Raw genomic sequence first — 26,268 nt, 5'->3', positions numbered from 1 at the left:
TTATTTTCTTATATCCCACCTTTCTCCTAATATAGGGAGTATGGTAGAAGAAATAATCCATAGAAGAAATAATCCAAACAACACCTTGGAAGTAACTAGTTAATGTGTTTGTTGTTAACTGCCCTCAACTCATAGCAACCCTGTGGATATCTCCAAGCCTCCCTATCTTCCACTGCTCTGCTCAGTTCCTGCCCATGGCCTCCCTGATTGAGTCTATCCCTCTGGCGTATAGTCTATCTCTATTTCTACCGCCTTCCACCTTTCCAAGCGTTAATGTTTTACGAGTGAGTCATGCCTTCCCGTGATGTTGCCAAAATACGACAACCTCAGTTTTGTAATCCTGGCTTCTAGGTTGATTTCTAGTTTGATCTGCTCAAGGACCCATTTGTCTATCTTTTTGACTGTCCACACTCCACAGTATCCTCAGCACACTTCTCCAGCACCACACATGTCAAAGGAGTTGATTCTTTCCCTATCCATTTTCTTCACTGTCCAGCTCTCACATCCATACATAGTGATGGGGAATGCTATGGCTTTGGTAATTATGTGTTACATGTCTTTAATTCCTTTTTTCAGTAACAAAGGCATGACTACTTTATATTGTGATTGAAACTTTATGAAGGAAAATATAATTTATTTTCCAATGTAACTAAGGCCGCCTCCAGATGGGGAACATGTGTTGGGAACTTGCAGTATTTGTTGCGGTAGTTTTCAGGGATTTTTAAAATATCCAAACTACATCTCTTTTGTCCTAGACTGTTTTCTGGCAAATATCAATACCAACTGCAAAGCAGTCTTCTCACCTTCAAATGCCGCCCCCCCCCCCCCCGCCCAAATTCACAGACATAGCAGAACAATATATTCCCTTCTCTTTTTTTTTAAAAAAAATATTATTTCAGTGACAAGGCCCTTTTGCACTGTAACTCTAAAAATTAAAACAAAAATCAGAGAGGGGGAAATTACTCTTCAAATCATCCCACTGTTTTTCAAAACCTTTGGAAGTGTTGTTAATGTATATCCAAGAAATCACTGCAAAAAGCATTAAAAAAGAATGGAGGAAGTGGATGATAATAACTGGGTAAACCCATGCACTGGCTTAGTGGTTAAAATGCCAATTCTGATTATCAAAAGATCAGAAGGTTGGCAGTTCGGGGCCCGAGTGCTGTATGATGGGGTGAGCTCCTGTCACTAGTCCCAGCTTCTGCCAACCTAATAGTTCGAAAGCATGCAAATGCAAGTAGATAAATTGGTGCCACTTCTCAGTGGGAAGGTAACAGTGTTCGGTGCAGTCATGCTGGCCACATGACCACCAGAGTAGTCCTTGGATGACGCTGGCTCTTTAGCTTAGTAACAGAGATGAGCACTGCCCCTACAGTCGGTTATGACTAGACATTCATGTCAAGGGACTACCTTTACCTTTAAAGCCAGCAAAACCCAAGAGGCTTAAAATAGTCATACACTGAAGTGTATGAAATCAAAACAAAACAAGGGGATGTGTTGTAAGAAGTCATGCTTCTTTAGATTAATGTGGAAGAGCACTAACTTTAGTTACAAACATGTGACTTTACATAATGGGGCAGAAGGACTACATGGTTCAAATGCTTTGTGCCTGTTGTCGCTATCTTGTTCTCTGTTGTGGGGGTTGAGGCAACAATGTGGTGGACAGGAGGAAAATGTTTTCTACCACAGGTCACTTACAGGATTCAGATGGTTCATTTGTATTTGTGTCTATGATTTGGGAAAGAGTCGCATTTCTAAAATTCCAACTATAACAGTAACTAATTACTGCAAGGAGCTGCAACTGTGAAACACATTACCTTCCAATGAGGCAAGAGAACTCTGTTGTAAGCAGAGGATTGCACGACTCACTCCTTCTGCATAAGTATACAAAATCTAATTAGTTTGGCCTTTGCCAAGGCAAGTACCAAAGAAAAGTACATACTGTTTGTTAATTGTCTACCTATTCATGATTCTATATTGCCTCCAGTAGCAGAGGCTGTATACGAAACTTTGGCAAAAAAAGAGCAGAGAAATGCTATTATACTTATGACCTACTGTATTTCTGAATTTCCCATAGGCTTCTGGTTAGCTACAATGGAAACACTAAGCTGGTCTATACAGTGGTCCCTCCACATTTGCTGGCGTTAGGGGTGAAGGACCCCCATGAATGTGGAAAAACAGTGAATAAAAAAAACACTATCCTTTTTATCTGAGAGAACACCACTCTAGAAGGGTCTGGAAACCATGCCCTATGAGGAATGACTTAGAGAGCTAGAGATGTTTAGCCTGGAGAAGAGAAGGTTAAAAGGTGATATGATAGCCCTGTTTAAATATTTGAAGGGATGTCATATTGAGGAGGAACAAGCTTGTTTTCTGCTGCTCTAGAGAATAGCACCTGGAACAATAGAAAGGAGATTCCACCTCAACATTAGGAGGAACATCCTGACAGTGAGGGCTGTTTGACAGTGGAACACACTCCCTCAGAGTGTGGTGGAGTCTCCTTCCCTTGAGGTCTTTAAACAGAGGCGGGATGGCCATCTGTCGGGGATGCTTTGATAGAGAGTTCCTGCATGGCAGGGGTTGGACTGGACGGCCCTTGTGGTCTCTTCTAACTCTATGATTCTACGAAATTTTCAGGTCCTCCAGTGCAACTCAAGGGTCAACATCTGCCAGAAGTTGATCACAGAATCATGCTAGAGAACCTACAAATGCCTGAAGAAGTGTTTTCTCTAGAAACGTCTAGGTCAGTGATCTCCAAACTTTGGTCCTTCTGAAGTTTTAGACTTCAGCTCCCAGAATTCCTGACTGTTGGCCTAGTCAGCTAGGGCTTCTGGGAGTTGTAGTCCAAAACATCTGGAAGACCAAAGTTTGGGGATCACTGTTCTAGGTTCTACAGCACAACTCTATGATCAACGCCCGGCAGAATTGCACTGGCAGACCTAGAGATTACTAGGGAGAACATATTAATCAAATCTGCAAATAATCAAAACTGCAAAAGCAAAAGCGAATGTGGAGGGCCAGTTGTATAGGTCTTTGGTTTGTGTGAGTCTTCTTCTGTTCTTATATACCTGTGGTATTATCACAATAGCTGGTAGTAATCGTTTCATCTTTGGATAATGCCCACTACCGCAATCTCATATTTACATTTTATGCTTTTAGCCTCAGTAACTCCAGGGGAGGGGCACTCACACTGCCTTCCTTAAGTTGCTTTGTTTCAGTCTCTCGTTCCCTCCCAAAAACTTTCTTCTCTTTTAGGAGCAGTCTGCCTGCCCTGACTTGATACAAAATGTTCAGGGTGAAATTTATTGAAACAAGTCTGATAAAAGATGTCACCTTATTTGACATGTCTTATTCTCTAGACTCAGCATAGCAAAGAAACAAAGAAGAAAAAACCTCAACCCCTTCACCAAATTACCATAAAAGGAAAATGCTTGCTAATTTTGTCCCTCCCTTTCGTCTGTTCAAACCCATCTGCTGTCTGCTCCTTTTCTTTTCTCCTCATGCCTTTGTGTATTCTTTAACATTGTTTCCCCTGCCTAAAGCATCCCGCCTTATCTCCCTTTGTCTGTTCCCCAAGCCCCAATTTCTCCACATTGCTCAGTTCAGTAAGACATGATTTCAGTCTCCATAGGCAGCATGCAGTTTATTTGGGGTGTTCTCAACACAAGGGAGGTTGCAGACTGCAGCATCCTTCCTGAGATCTTGGCTTTGTGGATTTTCCACAAGCAACATGCCTCTCACTGAGAACACTTTCTTCTGTTACTTCAGAAACCCATCCAAATTTGAAAGGCAGCTTGTCACTTGGCACACAGAGTTAGTGAGGGCAAGGAAGGGAATTCATAAGCCGTATTGAGCATGTGGGACTTATCACATGGCCTTTGGATTTCAGCCGTTAACTGAATGACATCTGTGCTTTACATGGTACTGCTGCTAAAATTTTTCATTGTTCAAAGTGCATCACTTGTATTGTCTCACTGATCCTTTAAATATATAGATATATATTTAAGATACTGTAATTCCCTATATTACACATGAGAGATGAGGTTGAGGGACAGTAACCTGACTCAGGCCCTAGGCTACGGACTTCATGGCTGAATTTAAATTTGAACTACGAATGTCTCCTCTCATATTCTTCCTTGTTGTGCTACACTGAACATATTCTCTGAACACAGGAAGGAGAGGAAATGTCCCCTGTGGAAGTGCAACTTCATAAGTCCCTTCAGCAATTATTCAATCATTTTGAAAATCCATGACAGCTGTTAAAACTAACACTGAAATGGGTGTCAAGGCTTCATATATCAAAGATCCCTAATGAGTAAGGATTGCCAGAAGAAGTATTTTACTCCATGACTTCCAAGTATAAACAATTGTGTAAAATAGTATCTGACCAAGGACTCTTTCGCATTACATAATTATAGCACATGATGTAACTGCTATGGCTGCATCCTATGGAATCCTGAGAGTTATACTTTGATGAAGCAATAGATCTCTCCAGCTAAGAATTCTAAATACCGCTTCCTAAACTGCAACTTCCAGAGTTGGATAGGATGTTTCCATGACAGTTAAATTGCAATACCATATTACTAGCCAAAAACATCATAGACTTGGAACAACTACTAAGGAGGATCAAGGAAGAAAATGCAAGGTAGGCTTGCTGTTGAACATGAAAACCAAAATAACAACCACGGAGGATCTATATACATTCAGCCTAGACAATGAGGAAATTGAAATAGTTAAACATTTCCTGTACTTTGGATCAAACATTTATCAGAACGGAGACTGCAATCAAGAAATAAGACTAGGAATGAGAAGGGCAGCTATGAAAGAACTAGGCAAAAACTTAAAGAGCAAAGATATACAATTGAGTGCTAAAGTTGGAGTAATCCATGCCATGGTATTCCCCATCACTATGTACAGATGTGAGAGCTGGACAGTGAAAAGAAGTAGATAACAATAAAATCAATTCATTTGAGATGTGATATCTCTAGTAGCCCAGATGATTAAATTTAGGTTGTTGTACTGTAGCCACATCATGAGAAGGCACAACTCTTTGGAAAAGACAATAATGCTAGAAAAGCAGAAAGAGAGAAAGACAGCATTCCAGATTGCTACACTCCCTTAGGGAGGTCATGGGCATGAATCTGCAAGACTTAAGCAGAGCAGTGCTTAGAGATGTCTCATCCACAGAGAGAGTCACCATGGGTCAGAGTTGACTTGAGGGCAGTTAACAACAAGTTCTGATTACTTTATCAAGGTTTTTGATTTTTTTTAAAATTAGCATTATAAGCATATATTGTATTGGTATACCAACTCTCATTAACCACAGCAAGCATAGTCAGTGGTGAGGGGCCATTGCAGGTGCAGTCCAACCACATCTGGAGGGGGAAAGTTGCCTGGCCTTACTATACATTTTCTGTAAAATAAATTTATAAGCTTATACAGTAGTGGTCAATCCCATAATGCTTCCTTTCAAATCATATTTTTAAACGAGATCTTTGTGACCATTGCCTTTAACCGTTATGCCAAAATAGTGATTGAAAATTTCCCCTTTACATCATTATAAAAAGCACACCCATATATACTGCATTAGAAGTGCACAGTGCTATGACACTCTAATGTTTACATGAGGTATAGCTATTATCATTATTTTTAATAATCAGAAAAAATGCTTCAGCATTACTCAAAAGATTGGTTTTAAAATGAATAAATGGGAGAAAAAAATGGTGCTGACTACAATGGTTATACTGTGCACTGAACTTACAAATTCACCACCCAAGGAGGTCATAATCCATATCAAGCCCACACACTCACTCCTTTAAAAAGATAGAGAGGGGAATACACTAAGAGCACCTATCTTTGTGAAGATCACATTATTCTTTTTAAAACATGCACTTTCTTCCACAAGGAAAAAAAAAGCAGCGCTGGGAAAACATGGGACGATACAAATGGACAATGACATTGTGACGACCCTCTAAAATATGAGTTAAATGGGCCATTGTTATCCCACAATAAATCTTCATCTGAAAGCAGCCATGAAATCTGGGGAGTGGACATGAAGGCACTGGTTCTCATATTTTAGTTTTTCTATTTATTTTACAAAGTTACACCATTCATCAAATGTCTATTACAAAAATAATCTTTCTGGTGAAATCCCCACCCTTCCCTTTCTTCCCAGTCCTTTCCCAGCTCAAGGTGTATTTCCAGAGACATAACCCGCTGCTTCTTGGACATGGAACTGGGGCACTAATTTATTCTAAAAATGGGGTAAGGCAAAGAGAAGAGTTAGGGTCAGTGAGAAAACTCTGTTCATGTCATTTTAGGTCCAATCCACACTGCAGAAATAATCCAGTTTGACATGAGTTTAACTGCTCTGGCTCAATGCTAGAGAATTCTAGACATTATAGTTTTATGAGACATTTAACCTTCACTATCAGAGTGCTCTGGTGCTACAATAAACTACAGTTCCCAGGATTCCTTAGCATTGAGCCAGGGTAGTTAAAGCGGTGTCTAACTGGATTATTTCTGCAGTGTGGACTGGACTTTAGCTAGAGCCTTAGGGTTCAGCAAGGGTGAGGGAAGGGACTGAGACCTCTGCTGCCATTACCAAGTGTGAACAGTCAAAGTGGGGTGGACACTACCAAATAAGGTGCACGTTGTTAATCAAAAGAATGAATATCTATATCTGGTTCATTATATCATCACCTTCATTATCAATTAGAGGGTGACAACATAGATTGCTCAGTAGTAGAGCACATGCTTTACACACATTAGTTCCCAGGTTCAGTCCTTGATATATCCAGGTAAGGACTCTGATCTGAAACTCAGGAAAGCTGCTGTCAGTCAGCATAGAAAATACTGAGCTAAATGAACCAATGGGTTGACTTGGTATAAAGCAACTTCCAGTGTTCCACTACAGAAGATGGAATAGCTGAGAGAACCAATGACTAAAAATACATGTAGGAGTGTCATATGAGAGTTTTCTGAAGTGGCATTTTGCACTTCGAAAAGCATACTTTTTGTCTCAGAATTTCAGCACTGCTCTGCATATTTTTTTCTTTTTGTCTCCACTAAAGTGATCACAGGTTCTGGAGCCAGCCCATACCCCACACCACCATCTCAGGTGATACTGATAAGTGCTATCATTGTTGTTTTGGGTTTATTCCCAAATCTGAACTCTCAGCGAAGTTAGTGTTTAGAACTGGGGTTGCTACCCATTAAGCTAGACTTCAATTTCCAACTTCATAACACAAGCATTTCCTTTCTGGCAAGTGGAAAGACAGACCAGTTATCTGAGACAGAGAAAGGGCACTGAGTTTCTGTATGTTTTTGCCCCTTCCTGACAGATATCATAACTGAGTAAATGAGGTGCTAGGTTGGCGAGGACATGGTTTGGCTTAAAAGTTCAAAACATCTGCAGCCAGAGGAAGAAAAGATAAGGTATAATGGGCAAGATATGGTCCTGGATTCTCAGTACAATCTGAACACTGGCTCATGGCACCATTAGGCCCTCAGTTGAGCTTATGATGATTGAAAGAGACTGAAGGCCTCTAGGCAGAATGGGGAATTCTTCAGTTCCTGTGCCAGAGCTTTAGCGGCAGGACATATACAGAATAGTTTCTAAGCCCCCTTGAGTTATCAGGCTATATGACACCTCCAATGACTCTGACCAAGAGTTACCAGATGCCCAAGGGCCTAATCAAGGTGCAGCTCCTACATCCTGTTCTGGCACACCTGGCCATGTTTTAGCAACTCCCTTTGAGTGCATGTAGGATGCTCTCCATCTATTTTGCTTGCATACTGTTTCCAACACTGGGTCGTCCTCCTAACCCAGTTATTTCTTTGGCTGCCTTGTAAATTGATGTCACATGCCAGTGACTTAAGCTGCACACGTTTGAAGACTGTTTTCAGACAAGGACTTACTGCCTCATGGACATCCTCTTTGATGCTGATTCACAACCTTAAGTTCTTCCAGAGCCCTCAAGTGCTTTGGACATGCACAGCCTGGAACAGCCCCCCAGGAAATGGCTCAAAGGATTCACTGAATCATTGGTGGGTGTATATAGGTCAACCAGGCTCCAATTTGGGAAGCCTTACAGCTCGGTTGTTTTCCTGGGTTCTATCAAGACTGTACTTAACATTCCCACTTGACACTCTTGGTCCTGAAGTTTTCTTGCAGACTGGGATGGGCTTTGGCACTTCTGGCGTCCCCAGTTCTTGAGCAGTACCAACAAGACAGTTACCAAGACCAAAAGGGCAGTCAGCAGGCCAAACACCAGCACTAAAATTAGCTGTGACTGACTTAGTCCTGAGTCCTGCTGGGTCACCACCTCTTTCACAGAGATGAGGAGCCCTCCTCCATTTGATTTCTCACTGTAGTTGGTGATTCGTTTCCCAGTAACTACAGCCCTCACTGGATCAGACTGGGTTGTCCAAGGGTCAATGCTGGTGACAGCACTGTTATGTTCCTTGTGATCAGGCTCAAATGCAGTGACCCATGTTGGTTCTGGTGCGATGAGCTCACATGTTTTGCCAACAAAGCCCTCAGGACACAAGCAATCAAAATCACTGATGCGGTCATAACACCTGCCCCCATTTTTGCACGGCTGGCTGGCACAGTCATCAACATTGATAGTGCAGAAACGGCCTTCAAAGCCGGCCTGGCATTGGCAGGAGAAACGGTTCATGCCATCAAGGCAGGTGGCACCATTGGCACAGGGACGCATCAGGCAGTCATCTATATCAACCTCACAATGTGCACCAGTGAATCCGGCCAGACACTTGCAAGTATAGTTGCTAGCAAAGCCATTCTTATCCTGGCACAGTCCACCATTCTTGCATGGAAACCTGAAATGACAGATCAAACACAGATTATGATACCCTTACTGAATGGAAAAGGTCAACCCCCCCATCCCACCCTACTGAGATCTACTGAACTTCCAAGTTTCAGATTCATATTTTAAAGAATTTTAAAAGCAATCATGTAAATAATTTTTGTTAGCTGGTGTGGTTCACCCAGAATTTTAGCCAATAAGCCCTCTCCTCATGTCTCTCTCCATCTATTTCTAGTAGGATCTCTCACCCTGATTTCTCACATGGCCCAGTCTTCAGCTCGCAGTCTTTCCCATGAAATCCTTCAAGGCACAGGCAGGAATATTCCCCGTCACGATCATAGATGCACTGAGCTCCATTTTGGCATGGAGTCTGGTGCTCACAAATATGCACATCTGAAAGGGTAGGGGGATGCAGGTCAGTAATGAAGATATTCATGATGCATTTCTTATGCCAAACCAAAACACACACACACAGAAAAGGAAATTGCAGTATTATTCTTACTTACAGTGATACCAGATGTTTTACAAAAAAGGTAAGAGAGAGGATGTGACCTGGGTGTGGAGGCACTTTCCATAGGTCTATTGTCATGGACAAACCACAATTTCAGGAGGTTTAGATTCACTGGGACATGGAGCCTTTCCAGAGATGGAGGGCTAATTAAGATGGTCCATCCCAGAAGGCCCTCTCGATTGGATTTCTGCAATGCGCTCTACATGGGGCAACCCTTGTACCAAACCCAAAAGCTTCAATTAGTGCAGAATATGGCAGCAACATTGGTCACTGGATGTTCCAGGACCGACCATATAACACCTGTACTGCAAGATCTTCATTGGCTGCCCATTCGCTTCCGGGCACAATACAAGGTGTTGGTTATTACCTATAAAGCCCTAAATGGCTTGGGCCCAGGCTACTTGGAGGACCGCCTCTCCCCATATAATCCGCCCTGCACAATCAGGTCAGCCGGGAAGAACTTGTTGAGGGTTCCAACCGTGAGATACGTGTCAACCTCGCAAAGGGCCTTCTCCATCTCGGCCCCTAAAATTTGGAACACTCTTCCCGATGAGCTCCGTTCCATCACTCCCCTGGATTTGTTCAAAATGAAGCTTAAACTCCTTTTTTTCCACCAGGCTTTCCCCCATGTCCCTTGATACTATGTGGCTTCCCCCTATATGTAGTGGCATCATGGATTAACAATTCAGCTGGCTTTGATTTGGGGTAATTGGTTTTATTTGTTTAATATAATGTTTTAATATAGTGTTATTGCTATGTTTTTATTGAAAATTTTATTCTGTATTGTTGTTTTTATTGCATTTTTTGTACACCGCTTTGATCATCGCGGAAAAGCGGTATAAAAATAAATTATTATTATTATTATTATTATTATTATTATTATTATTATTATTGATCCAGATGGATTCCTAATTGCTCTTGTGGGGGTTGTTGTTGTCATGGTAGATGAAAAACTCCAGTTGATCTCTGGAATAGGGACATGGCCAGGTCAATGGCTATAATTGCCACTAAGTAACTCCCAAAGAGTGGAACCAAGTGAATCCCCGGTACTAGGGAGCTGGCGATGAAGAAACAAGTGGGGTGGAGACTAGAGTTTTGATGGCAGAAAACTCAGAGCAACTCTCATCAAACACAAGCACAGCCCACTGGCAAGGCTATTCTACAGTGGTGGTAGCAACAAAGAAATTCTTCTTCATTGCCACCACTGTATCTGCACAATGTCATCCAATAGAACTGTCTCAAGCAGCCAGGGGCCTTCTATACTGTGCCCCACAGGAAGTCAACTGAGATCATTTGATGGCCCAGATTTGGCTGTGAAGAATTTGCAAACCAAATCATTCAGATCTGTGCTGACTTAGATGCTGGATCTGTTGATACAGATTCAGTGGCTTTAACCTTGATTTCTGATTGTCTTGAATTGTTGCATTCATTTCAGTTTGTACAACTTGAGGGTGTGGACAAGATCCTTTGACAGGTGAGAATCACATGTTTGCTGGATCTGTGCCCATCCTGGCCTACAAGACCAGCCAAAGCAGGCCTGGTTATGACCTGTAAAGCCTTCAATGGCTTAGATCCAGAAACTTTGAAAGACTGTATCCCCCTTATGAAACTGCCTGCATTTTAAGATCTTTACGAGACAGTTTTCTCGTGGTCCCTTTGACATTGTTACAGGTTCATCTAGGTAGGACATGGGAGAGGGCCTTCTTGGTGGCTACTCCCAGGTTGTGGAGTTCCCTCCCACAACAGGTTCAATAGACCACCTCTCCTTTGCTCTCTTAGGCATGCCTTTCATTCTTAATTCATGTGGCTGAAGAAGCTTTTAATGGGGCATGCTGTGTTTTTATCTTTTGTTATGTTTTAAATGTTGCTTTAAACAGTTTTAACATTTGAGTTTTTAAAAGAATAGTTTCTTTAATTTTTTAAAAAAACTTTTGATCAAAAAACGTTTTAGCTGTACTTTCTTTTAATTTGCTGTAAACCCTTTTGAGTACTGTACTGGGAGAAAGACAGGCGATAAATTGAATAGATAAATAAATAGTACTTATTGCATTGCATTTATTTCTACTATTTTTAATCAAATGTTTTTATGCTAATTCATTCAGATTGCACATAAAACCTTGGAATAAACATTAAAAATTATTGTAAAAATAAAAAAGAAGCCTAAATCAATATCAAAATGGTTAAAACAACAAGAAGGGGAGTTTTAGATATTAGATGCCTATCTGGATTTATCCAATACAGGGAGAGGCGGGATACAAATTGTTGTTGTTGTTGTTGTTGTTGTTAAAAAGGTGCCACCTAAAATCAGAAAGATTGGTTATCTTTGAGGGAGAATTCTCTAAACTGGAATGCAGCTTGAGGACAACTCTGGGCCTCACCACAGCCAGCAGTGCCTTTGTCCAGCTTCTGCTGGTGCACGGGTTGTGCTGTTTCCTACAGCAGGTAGATCTGATTAAGAGTGACACATGCTTTAGTTCCCTCCTGTATAGATTACCTCAATGTGTTCTGTGCAAGGGCTGCCTTTGAAGAATGTTCAGCTGAACTGGTGCAAGATGTAGTATCCATTTCACATGTCCTACTGCAATGGCCATTCAACAACTGTACAGGTCACCAGTTTGTTCAAGGTGACTGTTCTTACCAAGAAAGTCACAAAACTAATGTCAACAAAGACAGACTGAGCCCATTAACTGTGGCTAAGAAGGTGAGGATCAAGACAGAGAACAACTGAAAATAATGTGTTTTTATCATATATCAGATGACCACAAGCCAGTGATAAGCGTGTGTTTTATATGCAGAAGGTAAAGAGCATGGAAAAGTTACATGTTTGGATGACAAAATGCCCCAACTAGCATGGTTATGATTTCCCATCCTGGCTGGAGGATTTGGGGAGCTGTAGTCAAAAAAGAAAAGAAAACACATTTCAACACAGCAAGAAGGTTCGGGTTCAGGTAGAGCTGGGAAAGACCTTGTCAGAGCCCCCAGAGAACTGCTACCTATCAGTGTAGGCAATACTGAGCTATATTTCATCTGACACAATGAGATAATGCTTCTCATGAGAACTACAGCCTGTTTGCATTGTGTCATCATTCCCTAAGCAGCTTTTACTCTTATTCAAGATTTTTCTACCTTGTTTTGACTGGAGTGACCTACCTTTGTCACAGAATTTGCCAGCCCAGCCACTTTGACAAATACATTGCCAGGGTTGGTGGCATGTTCCATGGATACAGCCGAGCATCCTCACACACTGCTCACAAGATGTCCCATCCCAGCCTGGATCACATCTACAAAAGAATTCAGGAAAACTGGGTTGAGAAAACATCAACATAACATAAAGGGCAGGTAAGATTTTTTTATACACTGATTCAAGCATCCACGGTTTGAAAATGTTAAAAAAAAGTATAAATTTCAAATATCATACCTTGATTTTCCTATTTTTATAAGGGACACCATTTTGCTCTGTCATTATATTTAATAGGACTTGAGCATCCATGGATTTTGTATCCACAGGGGATCTTGGAACCAAACCCCAGCGTATAACAAGGGTCCACTGTAATTGCAATTCCCAAGTTAGGCCTCATGTAGCTGACCCACAAGCTTTATATGGGATCAGCAGAGTCACCACAGTGTTTTAATTTGCCTTAGGACTCTGCCATAGGTCCAAGAAAATGTAGGGCAGTGGTTCCCAACCTGTGCTCCACGGAGCCCTTAGGGCTCTGAGTCAAAAAAGTTGGGAACCCCTGATCTAGAGGTATGCAGCTGAAATGAAATACCTGCAGCATGACCTCTGCTTCTACCTTTCTTCTCTGTTAAACTGTTCCCAAAGAGAACATCTGTGTGTTAAGACCATAAAGCTGTAATCTCATAGATAATTATTCAGGAGATAGTCTTAAGTAAATCTTCATATGACTGGACTTTAGGAATCACATGCAGCAGGCATATTTGTGAAAATAAACATATGTGGGTCATGTACATTTTTGTGCAATTAAGAAAATAGTGGAGAATAAAATGGACAGGAATCCAATTAATTTTTTCTGCTGATGGAGTCAGGAGAGTGGACAGTCTTACCACTGTCCTTATGTCTTCCTCCATGCATCTGTTCTGGAGGACTTTGAGGGGAATGGGAGCTGCCAGGAAGAAGAAAGAGGATAAAACCGCTGTGAGCAGACTCCTGCTTATGCAACATTAGTTCCATCCAAATTAGTGGGAATTGTACTGTATTTGTTCCTGACTATTCCTTTAACTGATGCTAAATTAGGTGCGAGTCCTGTGTTTACCCAGCAATTAACTATTCCATTCCAAAAAGGCTATCCTCAGGCTGTGTGGGTGTGGTTTCCTTTGAGCACCATCCATGGCAATGCTAGTCTGCCACTCCTCTATTTTTTTTTACTATCAAGGAGAAAATGGAGAATTGCACAGTTCTGCCAACCTGACGGAGTGCAGATACACAACCACCTTATGCTGTTGTGTATGACTACAAGCAGAATCACTGAAACATCACACAGTTAGTAAACCATAAACAAATATCCCTGCACATTACTTCTTTAACAAAAATTTTGGTACCAAAGGCAGAAATGGCATGGAAAGAGTACATATAGGTTCCTACACCACAAAGCAGAACAGCAGTTCAACATGATTTAAGAAAGCATTTTATTCAAAACTAACAATATGCACATGGAAAATGAAACAATCAAATCAAGTAGGCCTTGCATAACTAAACAAAAACTCAGGAGCATTGATGTGCACATGAGCATTTTTGCCTTGCCATTTTGTCCAGATGTGCCAAACCGCACACCCACAGGGAAAATATATTTACCATCACTGCAGTCTCTCCTTGCTCCTTGAAGAAGCTGAGATAAGAGGGCTGGCAGAGTTCATAAGTAACATATTCCCTTTTCTTCTTCACAGCTTCACAAATGTCTGCTGTATGTCAGAGACTATGACTTATATCTGTTTTGGCTACTGTTCACTGTTCTCCCTTCACATCCCCTTGCTCAACACAAAGTGGTTCTGCCATCAATAGAGGATCCATGCAATCCAGGAGAGAGGCCCACCCCCATGATGAGCAACAGGGTTCAGGATGCTCCTGGCTGTTCCTCCATGTGGTTGTTCACCTGCCTGCCCCAGGCAGGTTCCTACACTCTTGTAAGTTCCATGACAGATAGTTATGCAACAAGTGAAGGTATTCCTAACATGCACAGACAGTGTCTACAAACCAATCTACTGGCAATCTGTTCTACCTTGGTGTATTAAGAACACAAACTCTTTTAGCCTGGATCCATGCCTCCTCCTTGTTACCTAGTCATGGCCCACATATATTTATAGTCCCTCACAGTTATTCCCAGTAGATTCAAATTCCCTTTTTGCCAGTAACTTCACTGGGTCAACCTGAACAAGCCATGTTCTTTCAGACTAGCCCGCCTCACAAATATAGAACTGCAAAGTAAATATTGTAAAATACTGTAGTATAAATAAGTAAAATTCATCTTCCCCAGACTGAAATGAGCAACAGGAACAAGCTCACTTGGCATACTGCAAAGTAGTTAAAAGAAACTTGCTTGGCTGCCTGAGGCAAATATGCATTATCTCATAGCTAAGATGTAAGGAAGATTTGTTTTTTTAAAAAATGTTACACTACAAATGAACACAACTGGTATATTATTTTCCCGCCTAAAGTGAGGATTAGTGATTGTGACAAACTTGTTTACAAGGCCGACACAAATTCACATTTTTTTAAAATTTGGATTGCTTTCATTCTGTGTGACATTTTTCACACATGTTATACACATGCATATAGAAAATTGTATGATATTGTATGAAAAATATCTGTTTTCTTTATAGAATGAGCAACTGCTGAACGCCCTGGCTGTCTTGTCTTTGTGAGGTGAAACAACCATTCATATCCTACTCAATACATGATAATATGCACATTTATTTTCATACACAGAAATTTTAGTGCAGCAAATATGATCTATTCTATTAACTGGACTTCTGAGTGCAGAACTGGAGCTCATTTGGCACTCAATTTTGGCATCTTTGACACAGAATGTTTGAACAGGTTTCTTATTCAATAGCATCCAAGTGATGTTTTACCTGCATTTGCCATCCTCTTCACAGCTGCCATGAGCCAAGTTACAATGGTCACTGCAGTCATCACCTACAAAACAAAGCAGAGAGCAGGAATTAATATATTCTGATAACTTAAATCAGTCAGTATCAAATGAGAGTATCAGATCACATTATAGTCAGGTTCCCTGTTTGGATAGGTTTCTCCACCTCTATGTAGTAGTTTGAGTGTTGGTCTATGACTCTGCAGACTAGAGTTCGAATCCCCTCTCAGGCATGGAAACCCACTGGATGACCTTGGGCAAGTCACAATCTTTCACCCTCAGAGAAAGGGCAAAGGCAACCCCCCTGTGAACAAGTCATGCCAAAAACCTGTAATAGGGTGCCTTAGGCTTGCCATAAGTTGGAAGGCACAATACAGCAACAATAATAAGCATAGTCTTGGATGGCACGGGGGCCTTAATGTGAACCCAGATCCCACCAATTTTGTTCTCCAAAAATCACAAACTTTATCCCCCGAAGCACTGGGAGGGCACAACTTGACATTTATATGTAATTCTATCCCAGGTGATTACTTTCTATTTTCTTCCTTTTAAGGCCTAAAACAGGCCTAGGGTGGATGCACAGAGGACCCTTATCTGCTGGGGCTGGCTCAAGGCCCTCAGCCCCCCATGGATAGCAAAATCTGTGAATACTCAAGTCCCATTAAATACAATGATGTAATAAAATGGTATATCTTATATAAAATAGGAAAATCAAGGTTTGCTTTTTGGAACTTACATATATATATTGAATATTTGCAAGCTGTGGATGGTTAAATCTGTGGATATGAAGGGTTGACTGTGTTATGTTAAATGGAAAGTTGTGCCCCTCCAAGAATCTTGGAGGGCACAGTTTATAATCTGGGGTCAAAATTTAACTTTGGAAGATGTCAGAGGAGAATGTATCTCTTCAAAGGTCTAGGAAAGAGCAAATAAAAAAAAAAAAAAAAACCCAGCCACTAGATCTTCAGAACGTGTCCTTTGCAGTTTACTATGATCCATGCACAGACCTCCAATCTGAGTATGATTTGTCATTCATGTCAATGGAACAGAATAGCTCTGTGCTTGTATTCCTATGAAGAAGAGTAGATATGGAGCTGATATCTCCGTCAAAGTGAATTGGGAAAGCACATGCAAGTGGAAAGCCTTTTCTATGTGTCAATACTACTGAGGCAATTACAAAGTTCTAGGATGAAAGTGGGAGGCATAAAACCCATTTTCTTTCAAGCAAATACTTTTTTCCAATATGTATTGTCTTCCATTACTTTTATTATGTCACACGACCTTTAAGTGTCATCCATTGCTAGTGCAACAAAGACATTTTTTGCCTATTTGTTGCATGCTTTCTACATGTATCATCTTAAATGACATATAAATACAGTACAATTGGCCCTTCTTATACACAGATTCAAGCATCCACAGTTTGAAAATGTTCCAAAAAAGTATAAATTTCAAATATCAAACCTTGATTTTCCATTTTTATAAGGGACACCATTTTGCTATGTCATTATATTTAATGAGACTTGAGCATCCATGGATTTTGTTATCCATGGGGGATCTTGGAACCAAACCCCAGCATATAGCAAGGGTCCACTGTACTGCCTTTGCCCAAGATTTAATGTATTTTATTTTGCAGAATGGGAAATGCACTGTTCTTTCCATTTCTTCCTCTCCCATCTTAAATACTGTTCTTAACTGCAAACTTGTACTTTGTTGTTAACAGATGAAAGCTGCAGCAAGATCTTGGTGTACAAATATACAGAAAAGAATGGTCCATCTGGAAAAATTAACAACACAAGCAAATCAGCATATCTTCAGACAAAAGCATACAACAAACAATAGCAAAATAATGGAAGCCATTTTTTAAAGCAGCTAGAACTATTCCTGATGAGCAATACACTATTTTTTCCAATTATTTCAACAAATCAATGGGATTCCTGACTAGTCAGTAGAGGGGCACGCAACCTGTGGCCATCTGGTTTTGCTGACATCCAGCTCTCATAATCCCTCACCAATAACTATGCTGGCTAGAGCTAATGGGAATTGCAGCCTTACAACAACTGGAGGGCCGTGCAATGCCCACCACTGAGTTTTGGCATTCTCTTGTGCAAGAAAGCAAGAATAACAGATGGATATAAAGGAAATACGCCACTGTATTTCCAATGTCTATATATGGATGCAAAAGCTGGACAGTGAAGGAAGCTAACAGGAAGAAAATTAGCTCAAGACTGTTGATGACTGGGGCTCTTTAAGGTCTCTCATTCATAGGGTCAAGGTAACAACAACATAACAACAACCTCAAGGATCTGTCTAGGAGGTGCTAATATTTTGATGTGCTTTATTAAGCAGCTTGTTCTTCATTCTCTTATGCTATCCATCTGAACCTTAATTAGCCCCAGTTTATTATAATTTAGCACAAAACATTGTATGGCTAAAGAGTGAGGAACTGAACAAAGAACAGCTCAGTTATGGGTCTTTTGTTCCTCCCAGGTTTGGAAACAGTGGTCCCTTTTTCATTTGGTGCCCCACTGGTTTCTGAGGGATGGGATATGAGAGGGGTTCACCAATAGGTATACAGTAGTTTAGGTTGGGGTAGGCAACTAAGTTGGGACTGTGGGATAACTCCTGCTCTCCTAGGGGTGTTTTGGGGAAACCAGAAATGACCAGAAGTCAGTTTCAGTTTCAATTGCACTGAACTAGGGAATGTGTTTGGGTTTTTTCTGGCTTGGGGAGAATGGAAGTTGCAAGAGACAAAATAGCCTAAATCAACATATTTCAGTGCAGTTTTGCCGTGGTTTGGGTAATTTTTAAGATTTTATTTCACCTAAAAATAGGGGGTCCATGGGAACTTAAGATGTCCAGGTGGCACAAGGACAGAATGAGAATGCAATGTGGGCCATAAGCTGCACTTTTCCCATTCCTGCTTTAGATGGGAAAGTCTGAGAAGAGCTTGCAAGAGAGTCTTAAGCGCTTAGTTATACATTATGTGAATACTGGCTGATAATCAGGAAGAGATTAGGAAAAAAAATAGTCCTATCCTTAAATCCTCTTCCTCACATTTCTATCCAGACTTCAGCATGTTAAGGTAGGAAGTTTAACTCATTCCTCCCAAAATATGATTCTAGCAGAAACTGCCTTGCACTAGACTTCAGAGGGATAGCTGCTATTGACACCAATGGGGGAGGGATTGTATGTCGAACTGCACTGTGCTCAGGATTGGGAGGGTAATTTTAACAGGAATCATAGCTGGGGGAGGGAGAGATTAAGCCTATTCTCTCCATATACTGAGGTCCCAATGGAAACTGGTGCATATGAGGGCAGCTATGAGATTTCAGTCTTCAATAATCTTGATAAGGCTGCAAGTAACTACTGGAAAGTAATGCACACCTTGGCCCTACAATTAGAGGTCTTAGTTCCAGGAACAAACAGCTGGAATCCCACTTGTAACAACACAGGAATAAACTGACTTACATCTATCAGATTTTCAAGAGCTTTTGGGTGTACTTTTTGTGATCCAACTTGGGTCAGGGGAAAGGTAGCATATAAATAAAATAAAATAAAAGGCCCCATAACAAACTGAAAGTGTAAAGGGACAAAGAAATGTGAAACTGGAGTGGGGAAGGATAGGGAGATACCACCGACATCTGTCTCAAACACATCCTTGAAAAACTGCTTTTGAGAATTATCAGAATCCCCCAGCCATCATGTCAAGTAGTCCAGAAAAATAACTGTTTCAAGCTCTGGTTAGAGTACCTCCTAAATGGTACAAAGACAGGCCCTATGGAGTAAAGTACTGTGGCCCAGTATGTGGGCTATTTCAGCTCAGCCCCTGGCATCTCAAGCTATATGGTGAGTGAGGAATTTGCTAGACCTTGAGGTTTTGGCCAAGTTTGACTTCCAGAAAACAGCAAGATACTGTAGTTGAAGTCACCCATAACTACTACATCTCTGAGTGGGCGCTCATAGAATCATAGAATCGTAGAGTTGGAAGAGACCGCAAGGGCCATCCAGTCCAACCCCCTGCCATGCAGCAAATCTCAATCAAAGCCTCCCCGACAGATGGCCAACCAGCCTCTGTTTAAAGACCTCTAAGGAAGGAAACTCCACTACACTCCGAGGGAGTTTGTTCCACTGTCAAACAGCCCTTACTGTCAGGAAGCTCCTCCTAATGTTGAGGTGGAATCTCTTTTCCTGTAGCTTGCATCCATTGCTCCGGGTCCTAGTCTCTGGAGCAGCAGAAAACAACTAGCTCCCTCCTCAATATGACATCCCTTCAAGTATTTAAACAGGGCTATCATATTTATCACCTCTTAACCTTTTCTTCTCCAGACTAAACATCCCCAGTTCCCTAAGACGTTCCACATAGGACATGGTTTCAAGACCCTTCACCATTTTAGTTGCCCTCCTTTGGACACGCTCTAGTCTCTCAATGTCCTTTTTGAACTGTGGTGCCCAGAACTGGACACAGGATTCCAATGCAACTGTTATATGGATTTGTTATTGGCTGACCGTCCAAACCCAAAGGGTGCTCAGCAATGGCTCTTCTTCATCCTGGAACGAAGTGACAGATCAAGCGTGAACTCTCCCTGGAAATCAAGATGACTACATTGAGGCTGTCATACATTGACCACATTATGAGAAGGCATGACTCACTAGAAAAGATAGTAATATTAGGTAAGGTGGAAGGCAATAGAAAGAGAGGAAGACCATATGATGGTTAGACTCAATCAGGGAGGTCACAGACCTGAATCTCCAGGACCTGAGCAGAGTGCTTGAGGATAGTGGTTCTTGGAGATATCTCATTCACATGGTCACATGAGTCAAAGTCGATTTGGAGGCAGTTAACAACAACAACCTCTAACTGAGACTAACAATAGGATTTAGGCCAAAGTTTATCCCTCTCCCTTCATGCAGGTGTATATAGCAGAAGTAAAGAGAATCTGTACTGTATCATTTTTATAGCTTCCAACTATCCAAATTTGGCAAAGATAGTCCTGATTAATCCTCTGCCCTCTGACTTTTTTAGCACACTTCATCTGGTACAAACGTACTTCAATTGGTGCAAAAGTAGTCAATTAACTCAGCAGGAGTGAGAGGAAAGGACAGAATCTTACCCTCCTCAGTAGATTCAAGCAAAAGCAAACTGCTGCAACCTCTCACAGATTCTGTGTTGTTCCTCTTTAATAACTTTTGCCAACTTGATCACATCTGATATGTGATCAAGACCAGCAAAAGGGCTCAAGCTCGACTCAGGCTTGCATCCTTCCGAGGTCGCTAAAATGAGTACCCAGATTGTTGGGGGCAAATTAGCTTACACTTGTAAACTGCTTAGACACTGCTTAGGCGGTATGAAGCGGTATATAAATGAAGCTTGTTTGATATTGTTTGGCCAGACGTGCCTAGTTGTCATCTGTAAAATGCTAGAGGAAGGTATTTCAGCTTTTAAAAACTGACCAAGTAATGATGGAACTGATGAGACTGGTTCCCATGGAGCACAGGACTGAAAGTGGTGGGTGGCAGATTTTGTTTTGTGGTAACTGTCCCCCATGCAAACGACACAGTAAACTGTTGAAAGCTCACCCCACCCACCCACACTTCTTTCTTCCAGCATCACTGTAAATGATATTTCACCTTGCTTCAAGGGGAAAAGAGAGAAATAATCAACATTGTAATGTTTTAATTTAAACAACTGACAAAGTAGTGATGAAATTGACAAGGCTGCATAGCCCTGCACTCACATGTCTGTACTGAATGTAGCAAAGTTATTTTCATGTAGAAATTAAATTGACAGTAAGTTTCTAAAAAAAAAAAAACTCATAGCAGATATGAATGTGGGGGGATGGTATTCATAATGACAGAGGAGAAGCAGGATTACACACTATCACAAACCACATTAGCAAATACCATGTCAGACAATAATGCTCTTATCTCTTCACATCTGAAAACTTTTTTTTGCTATTGCAATGGAAGTTGTACAAATTACTACAAATTTGTGCTTAGAATGAGACGACAACTGAAAAACCACAGGAATATAAGTGTTTAGGAACAAAGTCATCTGCATTCTCAGGAATAACCAAGCAGCCCATTTATGCTGATACATTTGTTAGCTTCTAGCAAACAATGCAGACTGGATCTTGTAGCACCTTGTAGTAAAGCTGCTACCAGATCCCTTTGAATTCTGTTATTCCAAACTAACATGGCAGAATGAACTGTGGGATATTCCCAGTGGATAGTACACTGCTAACAATACGACACAATTTCCTGCTCTGATTCCACCCTTTACACTATGTCGTGCGCTCATTTCACAAAGAGTGTTTATCCACATTAGCTCACAAACACATTTCCTTTGTTCTTTAAGAAGAAAATCTTATGGCCTGCAGCCACCTCGGTCTTTACCAAATCGGAGCCGCAACAACTGCATGTCATGGCCCCAATCTGGCCTTTCTGCAGTTCAAAAGAGAGCCACAAAAAGTAGCTCCTTTTTGCACCCTGGAAAGGACGCTGTAGCCACCAATGCCATAGCTTTATGGCTCTCTTTTGGCACTGTGTCATCTAAACACAGCACCAGAGGAGCGCCATGATGCTGCACGCCATGTGATGTGGCACGCAGTGTCAAGCCACCATGGGATTGGAGTTGGGTGTGTGTCGTGTGAACACCATACCCCGTCTCTGCCCCAGGCCAACCTGTTAGACATTCTTTTTAAAAAATTTGAAGGATATCCACTTCTTTTTTCCACCCCAGGCACACCTGAGTTTCTTTCACTATGAAACAAACAAACATCACTTCTGCTATAGTGTTATCTCATTGCAAGAAAGCTGCGATGCTTTCCATTACTTGTGCCTAGTGATCAGTCTACTGTTGCAAGATAAAAGTTGGTAACTTGTAGCACAGAGCTTGGGAAAGTTACTTTGTGTGACCAGAGCTCTCAGAATTGTTCTTACTGGTGGCTGTACTGTCTGGGCAAAAACCTTCACAAGCTCTGCCATACCACTAATGGGAATTGCAGTAAAGCAGTGTGTTATCAATGATGTTTTCTCAGAAGTAAAGCTTGCTGAAAGGGCATCTACCCTACACAGTTAAAACGATTTGGTACCGCTTCTTTGTCCTGACTCCATGGGATCGCTCATCAAAGTACTTGGAATTCTAAACTCCCCTGAACAACCACACTAAAGATCTCTTGCACAGAATCTTAAGACGTTTACCAAACAATAAATACCAGGATTCCAGAAGACGGAAACATGGCACAGTGATCCCCCACCCCAAAAAAGAAAACCCACTTTCCAGCACAGAACGTTTGATACAAAGACCGGCTGTTCCTCATGGTGATATCTGCCCTGAACTGGCTACAGCAGCAACTGAAAGAACACAATGGCAAAACGCAGGGCTTTCACATCTTTTCCCCATCCTCAGTTGAGAGGCATAATCTGGAGAAGGGAAGCAGCTATTGCTATATGCAATTACCTGCTGTGTGGTATACACAATGCAGAATATACTCCCAAAGCAACTATAGCTGTGGAACAATCTAGAAACTGAAATGGGCTTCTTTACCTTAAGCATGGAGGCAACCAGTATTTCCACTCTGTCCTTCTACTTAACATGAAAATTAGAACTGTTTCAAAGGATTGATTTCTCTTTAATTATGTAAATGTCCCCAGTGTTGTAACTGAGCCCTGACCTAGTTCTGCCTCTTCAAACTTACTTTTTTTCCCTTCCTTTTTTTCAACCCTGTTCTCTCCCTTCAAGCCTTCCTCCATAGATGAACATCTGAATATTCTCCTTCCCCCTCTGCTTTGTATCTTTTCAAGGTGAGATGATGAGGATCTAATGATATTTATTGGGTAACATCCTCACAGGCCTTATCTACTTATATTAGTTTTATATAAGATCATCTATTAATGAGATAGTTTCTCTGAAGAAACCTTGCAAGTTTAATAAGGAGGTGATAATTTTTTGTTAGAGGTTCCTGGTCCCCTTTCATAGCAAAAGAGTTCTCAAGGGCAATTCCAGGAGAAAACAACAACAATTCCCAGGAAGAATGTGAACACAGTATAAGCCTGTGATGCAGCTATATTTGTCATACAAATGCTAATTGCCCTTACTATTATATGAATAAAATTAGGTAAATTTATTCAACAGAAGGACACAATTTGATAGCTCTTTAAATAACAATTAATACAATTTGCATTTACACTTATACGTTAGATTACTGGGGGGGGTTGTTCTTGTTTTGTTTTTGTTTTTTAATTATAATGTAGATATGCCTATACTCTCAATGAAATGTGTGATTATAAATGTGTGATCCCATTTCTCACACAGTGAAATGTGTGATCAAAGTTATCTATAATTTTTAACAGCACCACAGGCGGAGACACTCCATTTGGACTGTGGCACAAGGGAGGAAGGTAACCCCTTTTTATGCCTAAAAACTTCCTCCCACAGTTGATGCCCTTGAGAAAGAAAAAACTTTTATGGGCACAAATAACAGAATTTCTTGAGGTGTAAGCAGCAGCTTGAGAGGGCTTATGTAATTCTAGTCAGGGATCTGGTATAGAGGGGTAGGGGATGCAGAGCTGGGAAAAGTTACTTTTTGAACTAAACTCCCAGAATCCCCCAGCCAGCACGGCCATGCTCATGTTCCCTGGCAGATTCTGCAGTCCAAAAAAAAGTAAAATTCTCTAACGATTAAAAAGGGTTACACTCCCCTTCACCCTACACTATGTTCATATTCAGCAATTTCTCCAAGTGGTAGGTATATAGATATTGATCAATGAAAGTGATAATGCACTTAGCATATTGCCTTGTTTGGCCCTGAGGCATGGCTCCCACTGGGGTTGTTTTAAGGCTTTTCACAGAATGCCCAGCAGGTGTCACTGTATGCCTAAAATCAGGGCTGGGGGGGCCACTGCTCAGGTGAAGGAGAGTCTGGGCCAATACTAAAAGTGTGAAATGCTGGCACTACTAATGTAGTGTTACACATTTAACTGCATATTACTGCCCACTATGCTTTTTTCTTTCATCCAAAGAAGCCTGTCAGCCCCCACTTCTGTACAGAGAAATGTTGTGGTGACAGGTCCCTAACTATTTCCTTTCACATTATTGACCCACTCAGAGTTCCCCTCCAGCTGCTTCTCCACTTGCATGGGAAAGGTAGCTAACTTTCTGGGGGAGGGAGCAGGTGCAGGGTATTTTGGATAGAAAAGCAGCAGGGGGGAAGTGAAGCAACCCTATTTTTTTCCACTCTGCTCTGCTGCCTACCAAGGATGCTTTGAATTAATTAAACAAAATAGAGTGAAATATGCAACCAACATGTAATATCGAATTTGACACTCAGAAAACTCCAGCAACTCTGTGCCACTAGCTGGCAAAGCTGTATGGCAAAGAATAGTACTTTCTTTTCAGAGGGCCTTTTGAATGAACTGTCTATCCAGTGACTCAATAAATGTGCCACATAAATCCCTTTATTTTGATTACTATAACCTTCACTCTGTGCATAATCAAGTATTCCTGCTGGCACCATATCAACCACTATGATTAAAAATGATACAGTACAGGGTCTTATGCTGGATTGCCTTATGCGTGCCTGTGAGTGCATCCAAGCACATACACATGGGGGGCAAAGATCTTCTGCCTTACTGAATCCATGGAGCAATACAGAGAGGACAATCATTCTGATACACAAGATGGCAAGCATCCTGCTATTATAATTTCTCAAGATTTGGAGACAGACCGTCCTGGCCCCACCCACCCTGTAAAAAGACAGGAACTCCCATGTACTGGTCTGTTGGAAAGGACATAATGGGAAAGATAAGACCTTGCTAAACTATTTCAGTCCCATGAAGTACTCTGTCTGATGGACCCAATCTTTGTTTGACTCCCTTCTCGCTAGCATACAAAATAATCTAGTACCACTGCCACCCATGAAGTGCAGTATTTACACATAAATACATAAACTACATTTTAGAGCCTTAGATGTTTAGGGCCTTAAGATTTTTTATTTCTTTCAACAGACAGACAGGCAAAAGGCTCTTCACTTTCCACAGTGATAGTGCTATGATTCCACTTTAACTCCCATGATTCTATCCTATGGAATCCTGCGATTTGTAGTTTAGGGGGAATATACTGTATAGCATTCACAGTCAGAGAGCTCGAGTGCAACCTTTGGTCCTCCAAATGTCGGGGACTACAATCTCGAGAAGTCCCAGCCAGCATGGGCAATGGTCAAGGATTCTGGGAGTTGAAGTCCCAAAGATTTGGAAGGCCAAAGGTTGAGAACCACAGCTCTAGTGCCTCACCACACTACAGACCTCAGGATTCCACACAAAATTGCCATGGCAGTTAAAGTGGAATCACAATTCTAGCACTGTGTAGTGTTAAACAGCCCAGAAAGATTGCCTGTCTGCACCATACAGTTATATCACTTTCATACCACATTATTTATCCATCCTAAGGAATCTTGGAGTTTGATGTTTAGTGATATACTTCGAAGGACCCAAGTACCTCAAAAAGAAAGGGACTGAAAATAAATCAGTTTAATCCTGTAATGTAGGTAAGCACTCAGGATACCCTGAGAAATGTAGTACAGGGAACTGGATTAGAGCTTTCTACAAGAGAATCTAAATTGTCAAACTATAGATCCAAGGCATCTTTAAGACAGAGCCATAACAAAGTGTAAGAGACTAATATAACAGTGTAATGCAGGTACAACCAAAATTTCAAATTTTAAAGATTTTTTAAAATGGGGAAGGCTTAAATCAGACATATTTTAAGGTCTCAGGATGTCTTAATCCATACAGGTGCTGTTTAGTGATTTGTTTATATGGC

At 41.2% G+C, this 26,268-nt stretch overlaps 1 protein-coding gene across 1 annotated transcript in view; it reads right to left on the bottom strand.

The window, feature by feature from the left end:
• Positions 1-6,470: 6,470 nt before the first annotated feature.
• The window catches only part of DLK2 (delta like non-canonical Notch ligand 2), a 34,128-nt gene continuing 14,330 nt past the window's right edge, over positions 6,471-26,268 (bottom strand). The window contains exons 3-6 of the mRNA XM_042456563.1: positions 15,433-15,496; positions 12,493-12,623; positions 9,080-9,224; positions 6,471-8,844 (exon numbers count right to left, since the gene is read on the bottom strand). Coding sequence (XP_042312497.1) covers positions 8,091-8,844; positions 9,080-9,224; positions 12,493-12,623; positions 15,433-15,496 — 1,094 coding nt within the window. The 3' untranslated portion in view covers positions 6,471-8,090. The remainder of the gene's footprint in view (positions 8,845-9,079; positions 9,225-12,492; positions 12,624-15,432; positions 15,497-26,268) is intronic.

This window comes from Sceloporus undulatus, chromosome 1 (genome assembly GCF_019175285.1).
Source record: "Sceloporus undulatus isolate JIND9_A2432 ecotype Alabama chromosome 1, SceUnd_v1.1, whole genome shotgun sequence".
In the NCBI taxonomy this organism is placed as follows: Eukaryota; Metazoa; Chordata; class Lepidosauria; order Squamata; family Phrynosomatidae; genus Sceloporus; species Sceloporus undulatus.
This window is presented reverse-complemented; position numbering and strand designations above follow the sequence as displayed.